Raw genomic sequence first — 17,168 nt, forward strand, 5'->3', positions numbered from 1 at the left:
TCATTGGCTTGAGTCATGTCTCCTAGAATTGGCCACTCCTCCTCTCTGGTCAGAAGGGCTTGCTTCTCTTCTGGCTACAATCTTGGGGTCTGCCAGAATGAGGCCAGGTAGGGTGCTTCCTTAGGTTTGGGGCCCAACTTCAGCTGTCTTTGGACCAAGAACCAATTCTCTGATGCTCATTTTTCTAATGGGACACTTAAGCGAGAACACCACCCCGGCGCAACTCCCTAAAGCGCATCCGATAGGGGAAGGCGTACTTCCGCTCCCGCGTAGGAGCCCCACGGCAGGCTCGCGTGGGGGAAGGGAGAGGTCGGTGGAGCGGAGGGAGGGACTATATCCGGGAGAGTGGCGGCTTCCGACTAGTGGTCGCGCTTCCGGAGAGGCGCTTCCGGTGGCGGCGCCTGCAGCGGCTGTGGTGGTTCCGGGTGCCTTTGTCCCCCGGTGTCGCGGCCCTGGCCCGCAGGTGGGTCGGTGGGCCCCCCGCCGCCCTTCTGCCTCTTAGCTCCTCCCCCAACCGGGGGGCTGCGAGGGCCGGCGGCGAAGATGCTCGGGCGTGGAAGGGGCCGAGCCCCCCTTGGACTGCAAGTCCCGTCTCCCTGGCAACGGCCACGGCCACGGCCCCGGGGGCGGGCGGGCGGGCGGGAGGAGGAGAAACGGTGCGCCTCGGTCTTTCCGAGGTGGCCTGGCTGTGACCCGGCCCGGGAGGTCCGGCCCGGCGGCCCCTGAAGCGGGAGCGAAGGGCCGGGGAACACGGGAGCGGGAGGGCGGGTGCGCAACCGGATTCGCGGTCAGCCGGGCCCCCGTGCTGCCTACCAGGCCGGGGAGAGGAGGGGGAGGAGGGAGAGACCGCGGGCCGGGCTTCCGGGCAGAGGACCACACGATCTTCTCTCTAGCGGCAGCCTCCTTCATTTTTCTGGGCCTTGCGTGGAGCATTTTGGCGGATGTATTTGAATGAATGAACGTCTCCGGGCTCTTTCCAGCCCCCCAACCCCCACCCATCCTCATAGTGAGAGGAGTGCTATACATTGTCGGGTGACCGCGTGTGAGTCCCGGTTTAGTCACTACCTGGTTGTATGGCCTCGGGCAAGTGTCACTCTCTGAGCTTCAGTTTGCTCTTTAAAACCGCGTGACAGTATCACCCACCGCCAGGTTATTTGTGAGCGCGAACTGGAACAATGTAATTCCCTCATTTTCTGCTACTCTTTATTTTCCCTTTCACCCACCATCTCCATTCATTCTCCCCACCCTCCTCAAGATACTTTAATTCCTGTGTTGGGGTTGATGGAAAATTCCCCTATGAGCTGGTAATCTATTTCTTTTCTGATTGAAGGTTTTCCCCCCCTAAGACTCTGAAAGAAGACAGCCATCCTAATGTCCCAGTTTAAGCGTCAGCGGATCAACCCACTTCCAGGGGGACGTAACTTCTCAGGTGATCACCTTTATCCCTACTGGGCTCATCCTGGAAAAGATGCGCGTTGGGTCTTGGCTTTTGCGTTTTCCTTGGTGGAGTGCAATTTGCTGCTGATGTTGCTTAGGGAAATAGAGCTGCCCACAGTGGTTGCCAGCGAAACCCTGTGGAAGTGTTGCTTGGAGCCACTTTGCCTTTTGAGTTTGCCATATCCTCTCGTTTAGCGATTTTCAACTGGTGTGCTGCAGCAGGATTTTTAAAACATGCAATATCTGACTATGTAGTCAGGGGCAGTGACCTCTTTTCCCGTAGATTGTCAAATGAAAAAATGACAATAACCATCTGGTGTGAATGAATAAAAATTATACCTATTTTTTGTGTGTCAGGTTGACAAAAATATATTTTTTAAAATATATTTTATTGATTTTTTTACAGAGAGGAAGGGAGAGGGATAGAGAGTTAGAAACGTCGATGAGAATCATCGATCCGCTGCCTCCTGCACACCCCCTACCGGGGATGTTCCCGCAGCCAAGGTACATGCCCTTGACCGGAATCGAACCTGGGACCCTTGAGTCCGCAGACCGACGCTCTATCCACTGAGCCAAACCGGTTTTGGCAAAATATTTTTTGGTGTGCTGCAGAATTTTAGTACTTTGTGTGTGTGTGTCGTGAGATGGAAAAGGTGGAAACTCGCTGCCCCAGTGGATGTAGTGCCTAACGATGGCAGGTGGGGTTGCTGGAGATTGCTTCTCTGTCCCCGTAGGCACAGCTTCAACATCTCTTCTGGGTCCTCCTCCTGGTTTGCTCACTCCTCCTGTGGCCACAGACCTGTCCCAGAATGCCAGGCACCTGCAGGTAGGTGGGGCCTCCTTTCTGGTGAGTTTTAGGGCTTAAAACTACTCAGCATGTGTGGGTGCCTGATGCTTTCATCTTTACATCACAGTGCTCTTCCTTCTGACACTCCTGTCCTGGGCCAGTATGGAGGTGACTAGACACCTCTGACCGGGGAATCTTACATTTTGGCTAAATTAGGGAAATCTCTAGGTGCTCCTTGGAATAAAATAACTGGGAATCCTAGAAGTTTGTGATGCAAGAATCAGCATACTCCCCATCCCTACCCAACCCCAGGCAAAAAGATGGATTATGTCCACCAAACATGTATGCTTCCCTCCCTATGAATCTTTTTTTAGAAAATATATTTTCTTGATTTTTTATAGAGAGGAAGGGAGAAAGATAAAAAGCTAGAAATATCGATGAGAGAGAGACATCAACCAGCTGCCTCCCGCACACCCCCTACTGGGGATGTGCCCGCAACCAAGGTACATGCCCTTGACCGGAATCGAACCTGGGACCCTTCAGTCCACAGACCGACGCTCTCTCCACTGAGCCAAACCGGTTTCGGCCTTCCCTATGAATCTTAATGCAGTATTCTGACTGAGCTGGCGGGTGTGTAGATGGAGATGAGATGCTAATGGCAGAATGTGGGTAAATGCTCCGTTTTAACTGCACTCTCTTACAGGGCGGGGAAAAGCAGCGGGTCTTCACTGGCATTGTCACCAGCTTGCACGACTATTTTGGGGTGGTGGACGAAGAGGTCTTTTTTCAGCTCAGGTGGGTTTGAGGCTGGGTCTTTTTGGAAATGCTTGTTTGATTCTGTTCTGTCACCATGTTCTTGGGGCTCCTTGGAAGCCATTGCTCTCCTGTGTTTATGCAAGGTGCGAGAAATCTCGATGGGAAGGGCTCGTTGGGGAAGTTTGGGTGGCTTTCCCAGGGTGTCCTGACTAGGCTTCTGTGCTGGCAGTGTGGTGAAGGGCCGGCTGCCCCAGCTGGGTGAGAAGGTGCTGGTGAAGGCTGCATACAACCCAGGCCAGGCAGTGCCTTGGAATGCTGTCAAGGTGCAAACGCTCTCCAATCAGGTATTTCTCTCTCCTGGTCACGTGCATTGGAAAAGGGAGGGAGCGAAGCCCCTGTGTCCTGACAGCTGGGCACGAGCCTTACTTTTGTTGAGGGGATGGACGCGTTAACTATGGGATGCCTTGAATTTCCTGGTTACCGCCCTGCAGCCCCTCCTGAAGTCCCCAGCACCTCCCCTTCTACATGTGGCAGCCCTGGGCCAGAAGCAAGGGATTCTGGGAGCTCAGCCCCAGCTGATCTTCCAGCCTCACCGGATTCCCCCACTCTTTCCTCAAAAGCGTGAGTACCAGTGGCATGGATGTTGGGGTGTCGTTTTATGGGGTACTCTGGATGAATGGACTTGTAACTGTCAGATTGCTGCTCTGTGACTAGAAGTGGGTATTTGTGTGCACTGAGAGAAAGGGACATGGCAGTTGGATATTTAGAATTTGGAGTCACCAGCCATTTCCTCTCTGCAGCTCTGAGTCTCTTCCAAACATCCCACACACTTCATCTGAGCCACCTGAATAGATTTCCTGCTCGGGGCCCTCATGGCCGGTTGGATCAGGGCCGAAGGTAAGAGGATGTTCAATCAGAAAAAATGTTTTATTTCCTTTATTTGCCTCTAGGAGCCCCGCCCATTCCTTTACCATCTGCTGACACTAACAATCTCTTCCTGCAGCTAGATCCTAGTTCCTTTTCCCCGAAGTAGGCAGACACGTGAGGTATATACAAATATTGGAATTTTATAAACTGGTTCAGTAAGCAGATTTGAGGTAGTTCATCTTTCAAAATAATTTTTTCTTAATATATAATTTTCCCTTTTATGTCTAGTCCCTAAGATTGAGATACTAAGAATCAAATTTATCAAATGGCCCTGGCCAGGTAGCTCATTTGGTTAGACTCGCAGTGTTTCCCAAACTTTTGACATACGTGTACCCTTTCTATAATTTTCGTAATGCTGAGTACCCCTCGTACTCATGAGAATGTAGAATTAGGTGCAGCTAAGCACGGTGCAGTGCATATCCCCACCGAACTCTTCCTGTACCCCTGGGGGTACTTGTACCACACTTTGGGAAACACTGGGTTAGAGGGTTGTCCCGCCATGCCAAAGTTGTGGGTTCAATCCCTGGTCAGGGCACATACAAGTAACAACCACTGAATGCATAAATAAGTGGAACATAAATCAGTGTCTTTTCTTTCTTCCCTGGACTTGTCTTTGTCTCTAAAACAAAACAACTTTCAGGAAAATGGTACTTGTCCCCAAAAAAGTAACTTTGTAGAATATGTTTTAATTCCTTGTATGAAACATTTCTTTATATACATTGCATGTATCAGTGTGGGTCTCTGCCTAGAAGTCCAGGCCTGTGCCCGGGACACGCCAACAGTTTCTTGGCCTTGTGTGGACGGGCATGGTGGGTGCGGGCCTTTGGGGCCTCCTCGGCCATCTGTATCATGTGAGCTTCGGGGCCTGCCCAGAGCATGCTACCTGCTCTCTTCTTTATCTTGCCTTACTCTCTCCCTATATCCCTGGGAGTTAAGCTCTAGACTAGTTTAAGACTTGTTCTGTTTCCACCTGTTGGTCTTGTCTTAACTTTTTATCGTGGAAAATTTCAGTATAAGCATAGTGAACAGAAGAGGATGATGAACTCTCATATCCATCACCCAGTTCCAAGTATCAGCATCTGCTATTCTCTCTCTCTCTTTTTTAATCTCTACCTCTCTCTACTCCATGCCTCGTACTTGATTTTTTTTTTAAAGGTAAAATTTGTATAGGTTAAAATGCACAAATCTTCACTGGACAATTTTGACGAGTGGAAAATCCCATGGAACCCTCACTCCTATTAAGATGTAGAGCCCTAGCCAGTTTGGCTCGGTGGATGGAGCATCCTGGGTTCGATTCTGGTTGAGGGGCAGGTGCCTCTGTTGCAGGCTTGATCTCTGGCCCTGGTTGGGGCATGTGCGGGAGGCAACCAATCGATTTGTCTTTCTCACATTGATGTTTCTCTCTCTGTCTCCCTCTCTTCTATTCTCTCTAAAAATCAACGGAAAAGTATCCTTGAGTGAGGATTAATAACAAGAAAAAAGATGTAGAATATTTTCATTACTCCAGAATATGCTCTTATGTCCTTGTTCTCTTTTGAAGTGAGAACTATACTAAGAAGAAAGCCCCTGGTCCCGGATGCCAGTAAATCATTACATGGTCAAGGCCGAGAATGCAGTCCAAAGTCAACACTTAAAAGGTTCCTGGAGTAACTCTGAAAGCTCAGGCAGTGATGTAGCAAGTCGCTGTGCTGACGCGAGTGTGCGCTCCCTCCAAAGGGTCCTTGTGAATTCTAACGAGGGGGTCGCTGTGACGGTCCCCTGGACTGTTTTCCGGTGTCTTCACTACTTTAAACACATTGTCTCATTCTCAAGTCACTGGTACACATTTTGCATATTCCCACCTCTCTCATCTGGTGCATCCTCGCTGTCAATTTCTAAGGACTTTTCACCTCTCATATTCCATGCATTTATTAAGGCTTCATTACAGAATCACAGTAATTATGCTCAGGGATCATGCAACCTGGATGGAAATCAGTGGCTGCTATGAACTCTCTGCTTTGGGTTCAAGTTCAGCCTTTCTATACAGTCAGCTGCGTTTGCTTGGCCTGGATATGTCAAGCCCTGTGCGAGGCCCATGTCGTTACTCTGGCTCTAATGCTTCCGTGTCGTGGCTTCTACAGAAAGGAGAGATGTTACCGCCAGTAACAGAATTTGCCGAGTAGGGAAGCAGGTAGTAAGAATTGGGTCATCCTGGGGAGAACAGCAGCTTATAAAGGAGTAGCGTTTTGGCTGGATGCAGGGATCAGTGTCTCCTGCTGAGGTCACCGAGATGCCTTCCGCTGGTGCTGCCTTGTAACCTGTTCCTGACAGGCCACAACGGGAGTGGAAAGTGGTGTGGAACTCCCAGGACTCAGTGGGACATGCGGTTTAGCTGTAGGTTGGCAGCATTTACAGAAGGGTTTACTCCAGTCCTAAACCAGCTGAGAGCTGTCAGATGAGTTGGGAGCAGCTCTTCTGTTAGAAACACTGAAGCACTGACATCCCAGTAAAGCAGGATTAGAAGGCAGCTTCTGGATGGAGATGCAAATGAGCAGGGAAATTACCCAGGCAGACACAAGAGAAAAGTCGAAAAGCTTTGGCCCTGCTGGTGTGGCTCAGTGGATGAGCGTTGATTTATGAACCAGGAGGTTATGGTTCAGTTCCTGGTCAGGGCACATGCCTGGTTTGCAGGCTCCATCCCCAGTAGGGGGCTTGTAGGAGGCAGTCAGTAATTCTCTGTCATCATCGATGTTTCTATTTCTCCCTCTCCCTCTCTGAAATCAATCAAAATATGTTAAAAATAATAATTAAAAAAAAGAAAAATGTTGTGTTAAATATAACAACTTAGCTCCTGGGGTGTAATGACTGGGGAGTTTTCTTTGTTTTTTAAAATTAAATTTATTGGGGTGACATTGGTTAATAGGATCATATAGGTTTCAGGTGTAAATTGCTGCTGTAGGTCTGTACATTGCACTGTGCCTGCCACCCAAGATCAATTATCTTTCATCATCATATATTAGGCCCCCTTCACTCTCCTCTCCTCGACGTGAGGGTTTTCTCCTTATCAATCTGGCATTGTTTTATATCGTTTAAAGTTTTTTTCTGATCTACTGTTTTTATTTATTGCACCCATAACAGTGATACAATGATGAGTAATTTATTATAAGAATGTGTAGAGTAGTGCATGCTGTTATATAAAGTTAAAAAACTTCTTTTTATTTTTCTATTTTTTGTTAAACTTCACCAGATGATATTTTCCCACTAATTTTTAGAGAGAGGAAGAGTGGAAGGGAGGGGGAGAGACACACAGGCACATCGATGTGAGAGAGACACATTGATAGGTTGCCTTCTGCACATGCCCAACTGGGGCCGGGGATCGAGCCTGCAACTGAGGTTCCATCCCTTGATTGGAATCGAACCCGAGAACCTTCAGTTTGTGGGCTAATTCTGTAACCACTGAGCAAACCAGCTAGGACTCTTTCCTTCCCTGTAAAGGTTACCATTCTTTTTAGAAAATAATTTTGTAGAGAAAAATTACTTATTGCCATTTTCCCCTATATTCTTTTCTAGTCTTTATCTATATACATATATTTTACAATTTTAATCTTAAAGTTCAAGTTATTTTTATACGTTTTTATTAAACATTTTTCCATGTAAACCTTATGATTGTTGTAATGACTGTGTGATTATTTTACTTATTTATAAAAATACAGGCATTACTGGATGTGAATGTGGTTTCTTTTTTACTCTCAGCTTGATTTCCAACCCCCTATATATAACCTTTATTCTTCTTTTGAACTAACATCCTTGGGATAAATTTTCCAGAGTGGAATTACTATATCAAGAGTATCTTATGACTTTAATATGCATTGCCAAGGATTCATTATGAGAACTGTATCATTTATTTATCTTTTTAAGAAAATATATTTTATTGATTTTTTACAGAGAGGAAGGGAGAGGGATAAAGAGTTAGAAACATCAATGAGAGAAACATCGATCAGCTGCCTCTTGCACACCCCCTACTGGGGATGTGCCTGCAACCAAGGTACATGCCCTTGACTGGAATCGAACCTGGGACCTTTCAGTTTGCAGGCCGACACTCTATTCATTGAGCCAAACCGGTTAGGGCCATTTATCTTTTAAAAAATATGTTTTTATTGATTTCAGGGAGAGGAAGGGAGAGGGAGAGAGAGAGAGAGAGAGAGAGAGAGAGAATCATTGATTGACTGTCTCCTGCACTCCCCGGATTGGGGATTGAGCATCAACCTGGGCATGTGCCCTTGACCGGGAATTGAACCATGACCTGGTTCATATGGCGCTGCTCAACCACTGAACCACACCAGCCAAGCTTTCGCTTTTAGTAAAACTTACTTTATAGAACACTTAGCATGTTACCATATGTCTTTTTTAAAAAATCAGCCCTGGCTGGTGTGTTCAGTGATTAGAATTGGGCTTGGATATCAAAGGGTAGTGGGTTCAGTCCTCGGCCTGTTTGGGGTGTGTGCAGGAGGCAACCAAATGATGTGTCTCTCTCACATTGATATTTCCCTCCCCCCCATCACTCTTTAAAAAAAAATAAAATAAATAAATGAAAAGATATCCTTGGGTGAGGATTAACAAAGAATAATAATCAGTTAAAGTCTTTTCTGCTCATTAAAAAAAATTATGTTAACTATAATTTATAAAGTTCTGAAAGTATTTAATTTAGTCAGAGGCAACTACCATTAATTTTATTTCTCTTCAGTCTTAAAGCTTTTCTTTGCACAGTTGAGGCACTGCTGAATATACAGTGTAACTTACCATTCTTTTGCTTAACATGGTTATCAAAAGCATCTAAATATCCATTTTTATATGTTTATAACAATCTGTTCTATGGCTGTTAGCATGGCTTCTTTATCCATTTCTTCAGCATTGGGGAGTCAGAGTATTTCCAGTTCCTGTTAGGCCCGTGTATGCTAAATCATAAGTAACAGTGTGGTTTCTTCCTTCTGGCGATGGCTCAACCTCAGCGATGACTATGACTCCAAGAAACGCAAACAGCGGGCTGGTGGAGAGCCGTGGGGTGCTAAGAAACCGAGGCACGACCTGCCTCCTTACCGGGTCCATCTCACTCCCTATACTGTGGACAGGTGAGTGCAAGGCTGGGTGCGGGCGGGGGTGCAGCTTGCAGTTGGTAACAGTCTTGTGTAAATGAGAGATAGTCTGTGAGAGAGTGTGTGTGTATGAGTGTGTGTTCTTATGACAATTTGTTTTTGTTTTGTTTTTTAATGTGACAGTTTTTTTACTTCAAAATCTCAGATTTTGACCAGCAGGGCACCAATGACATGGGTGCCCTGGGGGAACTTTGAGCTGATCACCAGCAATGGTTATGCCAGGCTAGGACTGAGGCTTGCCGGTCAGTAGCAGTTACAGTTCAGGTAGAAACCACAGCTCATAGGAAGGCTGGGACTGGATTTCTGCACTGTTCTCTAAGTGCTACAGCACGTAGCCTGCAAGCTCACTGCTCGGTCATAGAAACTGACTGAGTTCCACTTGGGTACTGCGCGCTGCGCCGTCCCGTTCTCCGTCAGGAAGGACGTGGGTGTTGAGAATACGAACTGCCACGTCTCCCAGTGCTTTGTCAGAACCTCAGACACGTGGCCTCTGGTCTGTATTGTCGGAGCCATCATTGTACCCCGGGGGGTCACAGCTGCCTATAAGTTTGTGTGGCTGAACCAAGAAAGAAGGCAGACACAGATTTCCACAGAAATTATGATTCCATGAAAGATATTGAGGAGACGAGGAAGGTTGGTGTCTTTTAGAGCAAAGTGATCTGGGAATGTAAAGAATTTCTTTGGGAGTTTGTCACTGACCTCTGTTCCTGAACTAGGAAGCATGAATATTTGAGCTAAGACAAATAAACAGTTAATAAATACTGTGGACAGTAAGTCTTTGCTCAGTTATTCTTAATAATGTAATTTTGGGCACTTGCATCAATTGGTTAGGAATTTTAAATGTTTATAAACCTTACTAAGATAATCTCAGAATTAACATTTTAGGGGGGAAAAAAGAAATTGACTTAAGAGGTAGATGAGCGATTTCAGATTCCATCTGGCAGTGGAGAGGCAAAGCCCACTGCGGCCCAGCTGCGGCGAGGGGGCAGGTCCTGGCACCTCCTCGCGGTGGGAGCGGAGGGCTGTGCCTGCTCTTCCCAGCGCCCCGTTCCTCTCCCGGCCCTAGGCAGGGCCTCTTGTTCTCCGTGCTGAGCCACGTGGCTCCATCTCACAAGACAGCGATTGCCCGGTCACATCCAGTCAGAACATGACTGCTAACAATTACACACACACACAACTGTGTTTTTTAAAAACTCCAATGTGAAATTGAGGCCTCTTGTACAGTGTTTGGTACTTGGCTTTTTCACTTAATATTGTATATCTTAGAATTTTTTCCATATTAATGTTTATTAGCTTGCCCTCATTCTTTTTAGCAGTTATACGGCATTCCACTGAATGGATGGACCACCATTTGTTTAACCAGCTCTCTCCCCATTTTCACTCCCATCCTAAATATTGTTGAATTAAACATTATTCTGCATGCATCCATGTGGACAGGTGCAAGCGTTTTACTGAGATCAGCGCCTAGAAATGGAGTGGCTGACCCAAAGGATCTGGTTTTAAACTTTGATGGATATTGCCCATTCTTTTAAGTATTTTGGTTTTTCAGTGAGAGAGGAAGAGAGAGTATTGCCCATTCTTTTAAAGAGGTCAGACCAGTTTAGTTCTCACCTCTGGGGCATGAATTACTTGTTTCCCCAGGCCTCTGCCAACACTGCCTTATCAAGCGTTTTTATCTTTGTCAGTCTGGTGGGTGAAAAGTGATATTCTGATTTGCATTTCTTTAATTATAAGTGAGATTGAGCATATTTATATGGCTGTTAAGTCTCATTTCTGTTGATGTCACTTTCCCCAGTATTCTCTTAGACTTGTGAACTTTTGGTTAGTGATTTTTTTTGGTTCCTTTTATATTAAGCAGTGACTCTTCTCTGTTATGTATTGCAAATGTTTTCCTCTCCAGTTTAACTATTTTGCCTTTAGAGGCTGTAACATTTTGGTGGTTAGATCGGGTCCATTTTTCCCCCTAGATGTGTCTTACTTAGAAGTTCTTTCCCAGATTATATAAAATAATTTGCCCTTTTATTTTTTAAATTTTTTAAAATAGTTCCATTTAAAAGATAACTTAGTCTTGGCTTATCCTGGATCCCTTGCCTTCTTCCTGCAGCCCCACCTGTGACTTCCTAGAACTCCAGCGCCGTTACCGCACCCTCCTGGTCCCCTCAGATTTCCTGGCTGTGCACCTGAGCTGGCTGTCAGCCTTCCCTCTGAGCCAGCCCCTTTCCCTCCACCACCCGAGCCGTATCCAGGTATCTTCTGAGAAGGAGCCAGCTCCAGACACTGGTGCTGAGCCAGTCCCTGCAGACAGCGACCCCGCATACAGTTCCAAGGTTAGTAGGCGGGGGTCCCGCCGCCTGCTCCCGTTGTTGGAGGCTGAGAAAGCTCTTGAGCGTCCTTCCCGCCCCCCTCCACAGGTACTGCTGCTCTCCTCCCCGGGCCTGGAGGAACTGTTCCGTTGTTGCATGCTCTTTGTGGATGACGTGGCTGAGCCAAGGGAGACCCCAGAGCACCCTTTGAAGCAGATTAAGGTGAGAGCTGGAGTCCATGAGGCAGATGCATTCGTTGATAACGTCCAGTCCGTGTTACATTTTCTTTTTCTTTCTTTTTTAAAAAAAATGTATTTTATTGATTTTTTACAGAGAGGGAGAAAGAGAGTTAGAAATATTGATGAGAGAGAAATATCAATCAACTGCCTCCCTACTGGGGATGTGCCCACAACCAAGGTATATGCCCTCGCCTGGAATCAAACCTGGGACCCTTGAGTCTACAGGCTGAGGCTCTATCCACTGAGCCAAACCGGTTAGGGCCTGTGTCACATTTTCAGCAGCTCAGCTCCTATTCATGAACTCCTAAAACAAGGCTTTTCAGAGCTGAAACACCTCTGATTTTCCAGGAGCATAGCATTGCTCAGAGCTGTTCTTTTTTTTTTAAATGTTACTGATTTTTTACAGAGAGAAAGGGAGAGGGATAGAGAGCTAGAAACATCGATGAGAGAGAAACATCGACCAGCTGCCTCCTGCACACACCCCTTATGGGGAATGTGCCCTCAACCAATGTACATGCCCTTGACGGGAATCGAACCTGTGACCTTCCAGTCCGCAGGCCGCTGCTCTATCCACTGAGCCAACCCGGTTTTGGCTCAGAGCTGTTCTTATTTGTCAGAACGTTATGTGGCTGGTTGTGTTCATGAGTGGAGAAGCCACCCCCCACTGTCCTGTGGACTCTTTGCCACATCCCCAGCGGAGGCAGGCTGCCTTCCAGTGGGAGACCCAGGTAATTTTTTTTTTTTTTTTTCTTACCCATGATCTCATTTTGCAGTTTTTGCTGGGCCGGAAAGAAGAGGAGGCAGTGCTGGTTGGGGGTGAGTGGTCTCCTTCCCTGGACGGCCTCGACCCCAAGGGCGACCCGCAGGTGCTAGTCCGCACTGCCATCCGCTGTGCACAGGCCCAGACCGGCATTGACTTGAGCGCCTGCACCAAGTGGTGAGTGGCTTCCCGTGGGCGGGCTATTGGCGAGTTGAGTTGGTGACTGCTCAGGCCAAGCTTCTGCACCTTTTTGACCTGTTAGCTTTGTTCCCTAGTCCCAGCTCATCGCTCTCTCCAGCCCTCAAAAATGGCCACCTAGATCAGTGGTCGGCAAACTCATTAGTCAGCAGAGCGGCAAACCACAGCTTGTGAGCCACATGTGGCTTGAGAGCCATGGTTTGCCGACCACTGACCTAGATCATGAGTAGGGATGTGAATGTGGAAGGGCAGCTAACCCCTCTCCCCCAGCAATCTTCAGTGCTTCTTGTTACCTTAGCACCTTGGTAAATGTCTGCTTACTTGTGTCTCCCCCTTGACTAACCATTTCTTAAGGACCTGTCTGTACCTTTTATTTTTGAACTTTCAATGCTTGGCTCGCAGTGTGCTCACTAAATGGTGATTGGAAACTGAAGCACTTGCTTGCCAATGTCTGGGGACACTATTTCCTTTTCCCTTTGCCGTGAGCAGGTGGCGCTTTGCCGAGTTTCAGTACCTGCAGCCAGGACCCCCGAAGCGGCTGCAGACCGTGGTGGTGTACCTGCCGGACGTGTGGACCATCATGCCTACCCTGGAGGAGTGGGAGGCGCTGTGCCAGCAGAAGGCCGCAGAGGCAGCTCCCCCGGCCCAGGAGGTGCCCGCGGTAAGGCAGAGCCTCACGAACAGGTGGGAGAATGGGTGCCCTGACCAAAGCCCAGGTGGCCACAGCTCCTGGCTTTTATCACAGGAAACGGAGCCCTCAGAACAGGCAGGCGAGGCATCGGAGCAAGGAGCGGACACCAAACAGAATGCGGAGAACCCGGAGGCCAGCGCACAGCAGGAAGCGGACACTGACCTCCCGGAGGCCCCTCCGCCCCCTCTGGAACCCGCCGTCGTGGCCCGCCCCGGCTGCGTGAACCTGTCCCTGCACAGCATTGTGGAGGACCGGAGGCCCAAAGAGCGGATCTCCTTCGAGGTGGGTGGAGGAGTGGGGTGCGGTGTGTGATGGGCTTGGGACACTCCCTTTTCCTGACGCCCATGGCCTCTTCGCCAGGTGATGGTGTTGGCTGAGCTGTTTCTGGAGATGCTGCAGAGGGACTTTGGCTACAGGATTTATAAGATGCTGCTGAGCCTTCCTGAGAAGGTCGTGGCCCCCCCTGAGCCGGAGAAGGAGGAAGTGGCCAAGGAGGAAGAAGTGGTCAAGGAGGAGGTGGCCAAGGAGTCCAAGGAGGAGGTGCAGAGTGAGGGCCCAGCTGCCGAGGCAGACACCCCACCGGTGAGTACTGCCCCCTGCGCGGGCCCTGGGCTGCACATAGTAACGCTCAACAGAACAAGTGCTGCGTGGTAGCAGGGGCTGTTCTGAGGACGTACGGTCTCTCAGAACCCCGCTCACTCATGTGCGGGAGCCTGGGGTGGAACGGGCGCAGGTGCTGGCCTTGCATGGGGCCCACGGCGATGAGTGCTGTGGTGGAATGGCGTCAGCGGGGAGCGGGCGCAGGAGGGGAGGGAAGCGTGGTTGGCGGCAGCACAGGGAGCTCAGTGCGGAGAGTGTCTGAGGGGCACAGGTGCGGTGGTTAACAGAACACTGCATTCTCTTAGCGCTTCTGAAGCACTTGGGGCTTCTCGCCTCACTGATCGGTCTCAGGTCACCCTAATTTCTTACGGGCGGCGCTGGACTCCTGGGAGAATCCCTGTGTCTGGAAAGTGCCCTGATCTGCTCTGGACCCGTGCAATGAAATACTTTACATGACGAGGTGCATTCAGAGCCCTTAACAGGGCCTGGAGGGGTGACACTCAGTGTTAGCCATTGTCATTGTTAGTAATCACAGGGGACAGTCCTCCTTCATCTCCGTCTGCTTTCCTCAGAAGGAAGATGGGGTTTTGCCCAAACCCCCGTCGTCTGGAGGAGAGGAAGAGGAGAAGCCCCGGGCGGAGGCGGCGGCGGAGGACCTCTGTGAGATGGCCCTGGACCCGGAGCTGCTGCTGCTGCGGGACGACGGGGAGGAGGAGTTCGGTGAGCGCAGGGGAGGGGGCACGCGGGCGGGGGGGGGGAGAACCACGTGGGTGGGGGAGGGACTGGCTCTAGCGTTCTCCCTTGGGACTGGAGCGGGGGTGGCCATGCGGTCCCTGCTCCAAGCTCATGCCGGGCCTTCTGTAGCAGCAGCCAAACTGGAGGATTCCGAGGTCCGGTCTGTTGCCTCCAACCAGTCAGAGATGGAATTCTCTTCCCTTCAGGACATGGTAAGACCAACGTTCTGCCCCTCCGGCCTCTGTGACAGTGACACTCAGCAAGGTCTGAGCCGTCCTGGGGGCTATACTCCACCCACTGACCTCCACTGTCTGCTGACTGACCAGACGTGGTTCTTGGCTCATGGAACAGCACCTCCGCAGGACCCAGGGGACACTCCTGAGTCTGTCAGGGTGACTGAGCGGTGGCTGGTCTAGGAGCACACTGGGTTCCTGGGTGGTTCGGCCCGTTGGGTTATAAGCTCAGGTCAGGTCTCCAACTGGAAGGTGCGCCTGGGTGGAACTGCCAGCCAGGCCACTCACCTGTGAAGGAGCGATTAGCCGTTGAGAGAACAATTTATAACCCCGTTCATCCTTGTTTCCTCTTGCAGCCCAAGGAGCTAGACCCCTCTGCTGTGCTCCCTTTGGATTGTCTTCTCGCGTTCGTCTTCTTTGATGCCAACTGGTGTGGCTACTTGCACCGTCGAGACTTGGAGAGGATCCTGCTTACCCTCGGGCTCCGGCTCAGTGCAGAGCAGGTGCCTTCCCTCGCCCCCTGGGTCCTTCCTGAGGTGGCCTCACCTGACGTAACGTGCACAGGCACGCACCTACACTGGGGGGGATGACGACGATGCTCCACTTCTAGGCTTTCTCACATCCCGGGGGCAAGGTTTGCACCTTCTGACCAGGGGACCTTGGGTGTGTGTTTTCTGTAGGCCAAACAGCTGGTCAGCAGGGTGGTGACCCAGAACATCTGCCAGTACCGCAGCCTGCAGTACAGCCGCTCCGAGGGCACGGACAGTGGGCTTCCTGAGGAGGTGCTCTTCGGTGTGTACGGTGCTCTGCCGCCTCCTGTGGAGAGTGGGCAGGGCAGGCTGCTTTCTCCTCGTGAGACCCGGCCCTTACCTCCTCTCATGGCCCTGCTAGGAAACCTGGACCTGCTACCTCCTTCTGGGAAAAGCGCAAAGCCAATGGCCGCCCCTCTGGATCACAAGGGCCTGGTGTCCCACAACGGCAGCCTGATCCACGTGGGGAACCTGCTGCAGCGTGCGGAGCAGCAGGACAGCGGGCGGCTCTACCTGGAGAACAAGATTCACACACTGGAACTGAAGCTGGGTGAGTGGCGGGCCCGCGGGCCTGCCCGTGGCTGTGCGATGGTACACGGAGACCAAGGGGGCCCCACTGCTTAGGCTACAGGCCTCTTGCTCCGATCCTTAACTCAGCCCGTCTTCCCGGTGTTTCCCACCAGAGGAGAGCCATCACCGTTTCTCAGCCACGGAAGTGACAAACAAGACGCTGGCAGCTGACATGCAGGAGCTGCGCACCCGGCTGGCGGAGGCCGAGGATACGGCCCGCACGGCTGAGCGGCAGAAGAACCAGCTCCAGCGGCTGCTGCACGACTTCCGGAGGCGCCTGACGCCCCTGCAGCTGGAGATGCAGCGAATGGTTGAGAAGGTGAGCCTGCAGGAGGGCTGGCTTAGTCGGGTGATGCCAGGGTGACAGCCCCTTGCGTCTGTGCCTGGGGCCACTCGCCACCGCCTCCTCCATCCACCAGCCTCTTAGGGGATCTGTCAGTCAGCAGCTTGTAAACTTGAGTCCCCAGGAGGAAGTGGGCAGTAGTCCTTTCTCCTTGGGTCCTGATTCTCATGCCATCTGTTGCCAACAGGCCGACAGCTGGGTAGAGAAGGAGGAGCCAGCACCTAGCAACTGAGGGCTTGACGCAGGAGCTGCCATCCTGCGAGGTCAGCGATGGAGCCTGCTCACGTTAGAGCCTGTGGTTCCAGAGGAGCCGAGCAGGACCTGGGAGCACCGCCTGTGGAGGGAGCGCAGGCCGGCAGGGTGGGTCTGCCTGTGCTCTGTGGGCGGACGAGCGAGGAACCGGTTCCACTTACAACTCAATCCAGCACCTGCACCCCTCGCCCCTCGAATGTCATTTTGCCCTCCACCTTGGGGTTTCTCCTGGGGCCCTTTAGTCTCGTGCTTTCTCCTGTTCTCTTCCAGTTTAGAGTAAGACAGGGGAGAAAAAGGCTCTGTGACTATGTCATAGGTCTGATGCCAATAAGCGAAGAAACAGATGTGGAATCTGGCGGGGGTAAGCGCCCCTTCCTCTGGACGGCACAAATCCTGCTAGGTTACCAGGTCCAGGTCCCGGGCCTGTGAGGAATGGAGTCAGTGCCGGCCAGCTCGCTGTTGGGCTGTGGGCCAGTGAGCACTTTTCCAGCCTCCCCGGACTTGCCAGCAGGAACCAGCACTTCTGCCCCCGGCGCCATGTGTTCAGAATGTGGTATTGGCTCTGGCCCAGCCTTTTTCCTGTTCCCCACGAGTCTCACCTCTTTCCATAACCCGTGGTTTTAGTTTGACTTTGTATATAAAGTTGAATTTGTTTTTTTTTTTTTGCTTTTGTTT

General features: G+C 50.5%; 1 protein-coding gene across 4 annotated transcripts; it reads left to right on the forward strand.

Moving 5' to 3' along the window:
- Nucleotides 1–318: 318 nt before the first annotated feature.
- CCAR2 (cell cycle and apoptosis regulator 2) lies at nt 319–16,566 on the forward strand. 4 transcript variants are annotated; one of them, XM_084884444.1, is made up of 21 exons: nt 319–463; nt 1,331–1,429; nt 2,172–2,263; nt 2,928–3,019; nt 3,210–3,324; nt 3,472–3,601; nt 3,781–3,877; nt 8,896–9,015; nt 11,144–11,366; nt 11,451–11,564; nt 12,355–12,518; nt 13,029–13,200; nt 13,285–13,512; nt 13,591–13,812; nt 14,403–14,550; nt 14,695–14,777; nt 15,155–15,301; nt 15,479–15,590; nt 15,690–15,878; nt 16,012–16,217; nt 16,429–16,566. In XM_084884444.1, exons 2-21 carry the CDS (start codon nt 1,372–1,374, stop codon nt 16,471–16,473), a joined length of 2,757 nt encoding a protein of 918 aa, XP_084740570.1. In that variant the 5' UTR covers nt 319–463; nt 1,331–1,371; the 3' UTR covers nt 16,474–16,566. The 4 variants fall into 4 exon arrangements, with proteins under 4 accessions (XP_084740570.1, XP_084740571.1, XP_084740568.1 ...); XM_084884445.1 differs by having other exon boundaries at nt 14,698–14,777; XM_084884442.1 differs by having other exon boundaries at nt 13,029–13,512.
- Nucleotides 16,567–17,168: the final 602 nt, after the last annotated feature.

Source organism: Pipistrellus hanaki (assembly GCF_964339955.1).
Source record: "Pipistrellus hanaki genome assembly, chromosome: 5".
NCBI lineage: Eukaryota > Metazoa > Chordata > Mammalia > Chiroptera > Vespertilionidae > Pipistrellus > Pipistrellus hanaki.

Bases quoted from the DNA above. Each gene is read 5' to 3' on its own strand.
- CCAR2 (XM_084884442.1), top strand. From the start codon at position 1,372: ATGTCCCAGTTTAAGCGTCAGCGGATCAACCCACTTCCAGGGGGACGT. The intron at 3,878-8,895 runs GTAAGAGGATGT...GCTCAACCTCAG, and splicing joins CGGTTGGATCAGGGCCGAAG to CGATGACTATGACTCCAAGA. The intron at 9,016-11,143 runs GTGAGTGCAAGG...TTCTTCCTGCAG, and splicing joins ACTCCCTATACTGTGGACAG to CCCCACCTGTGACTTCCTAG.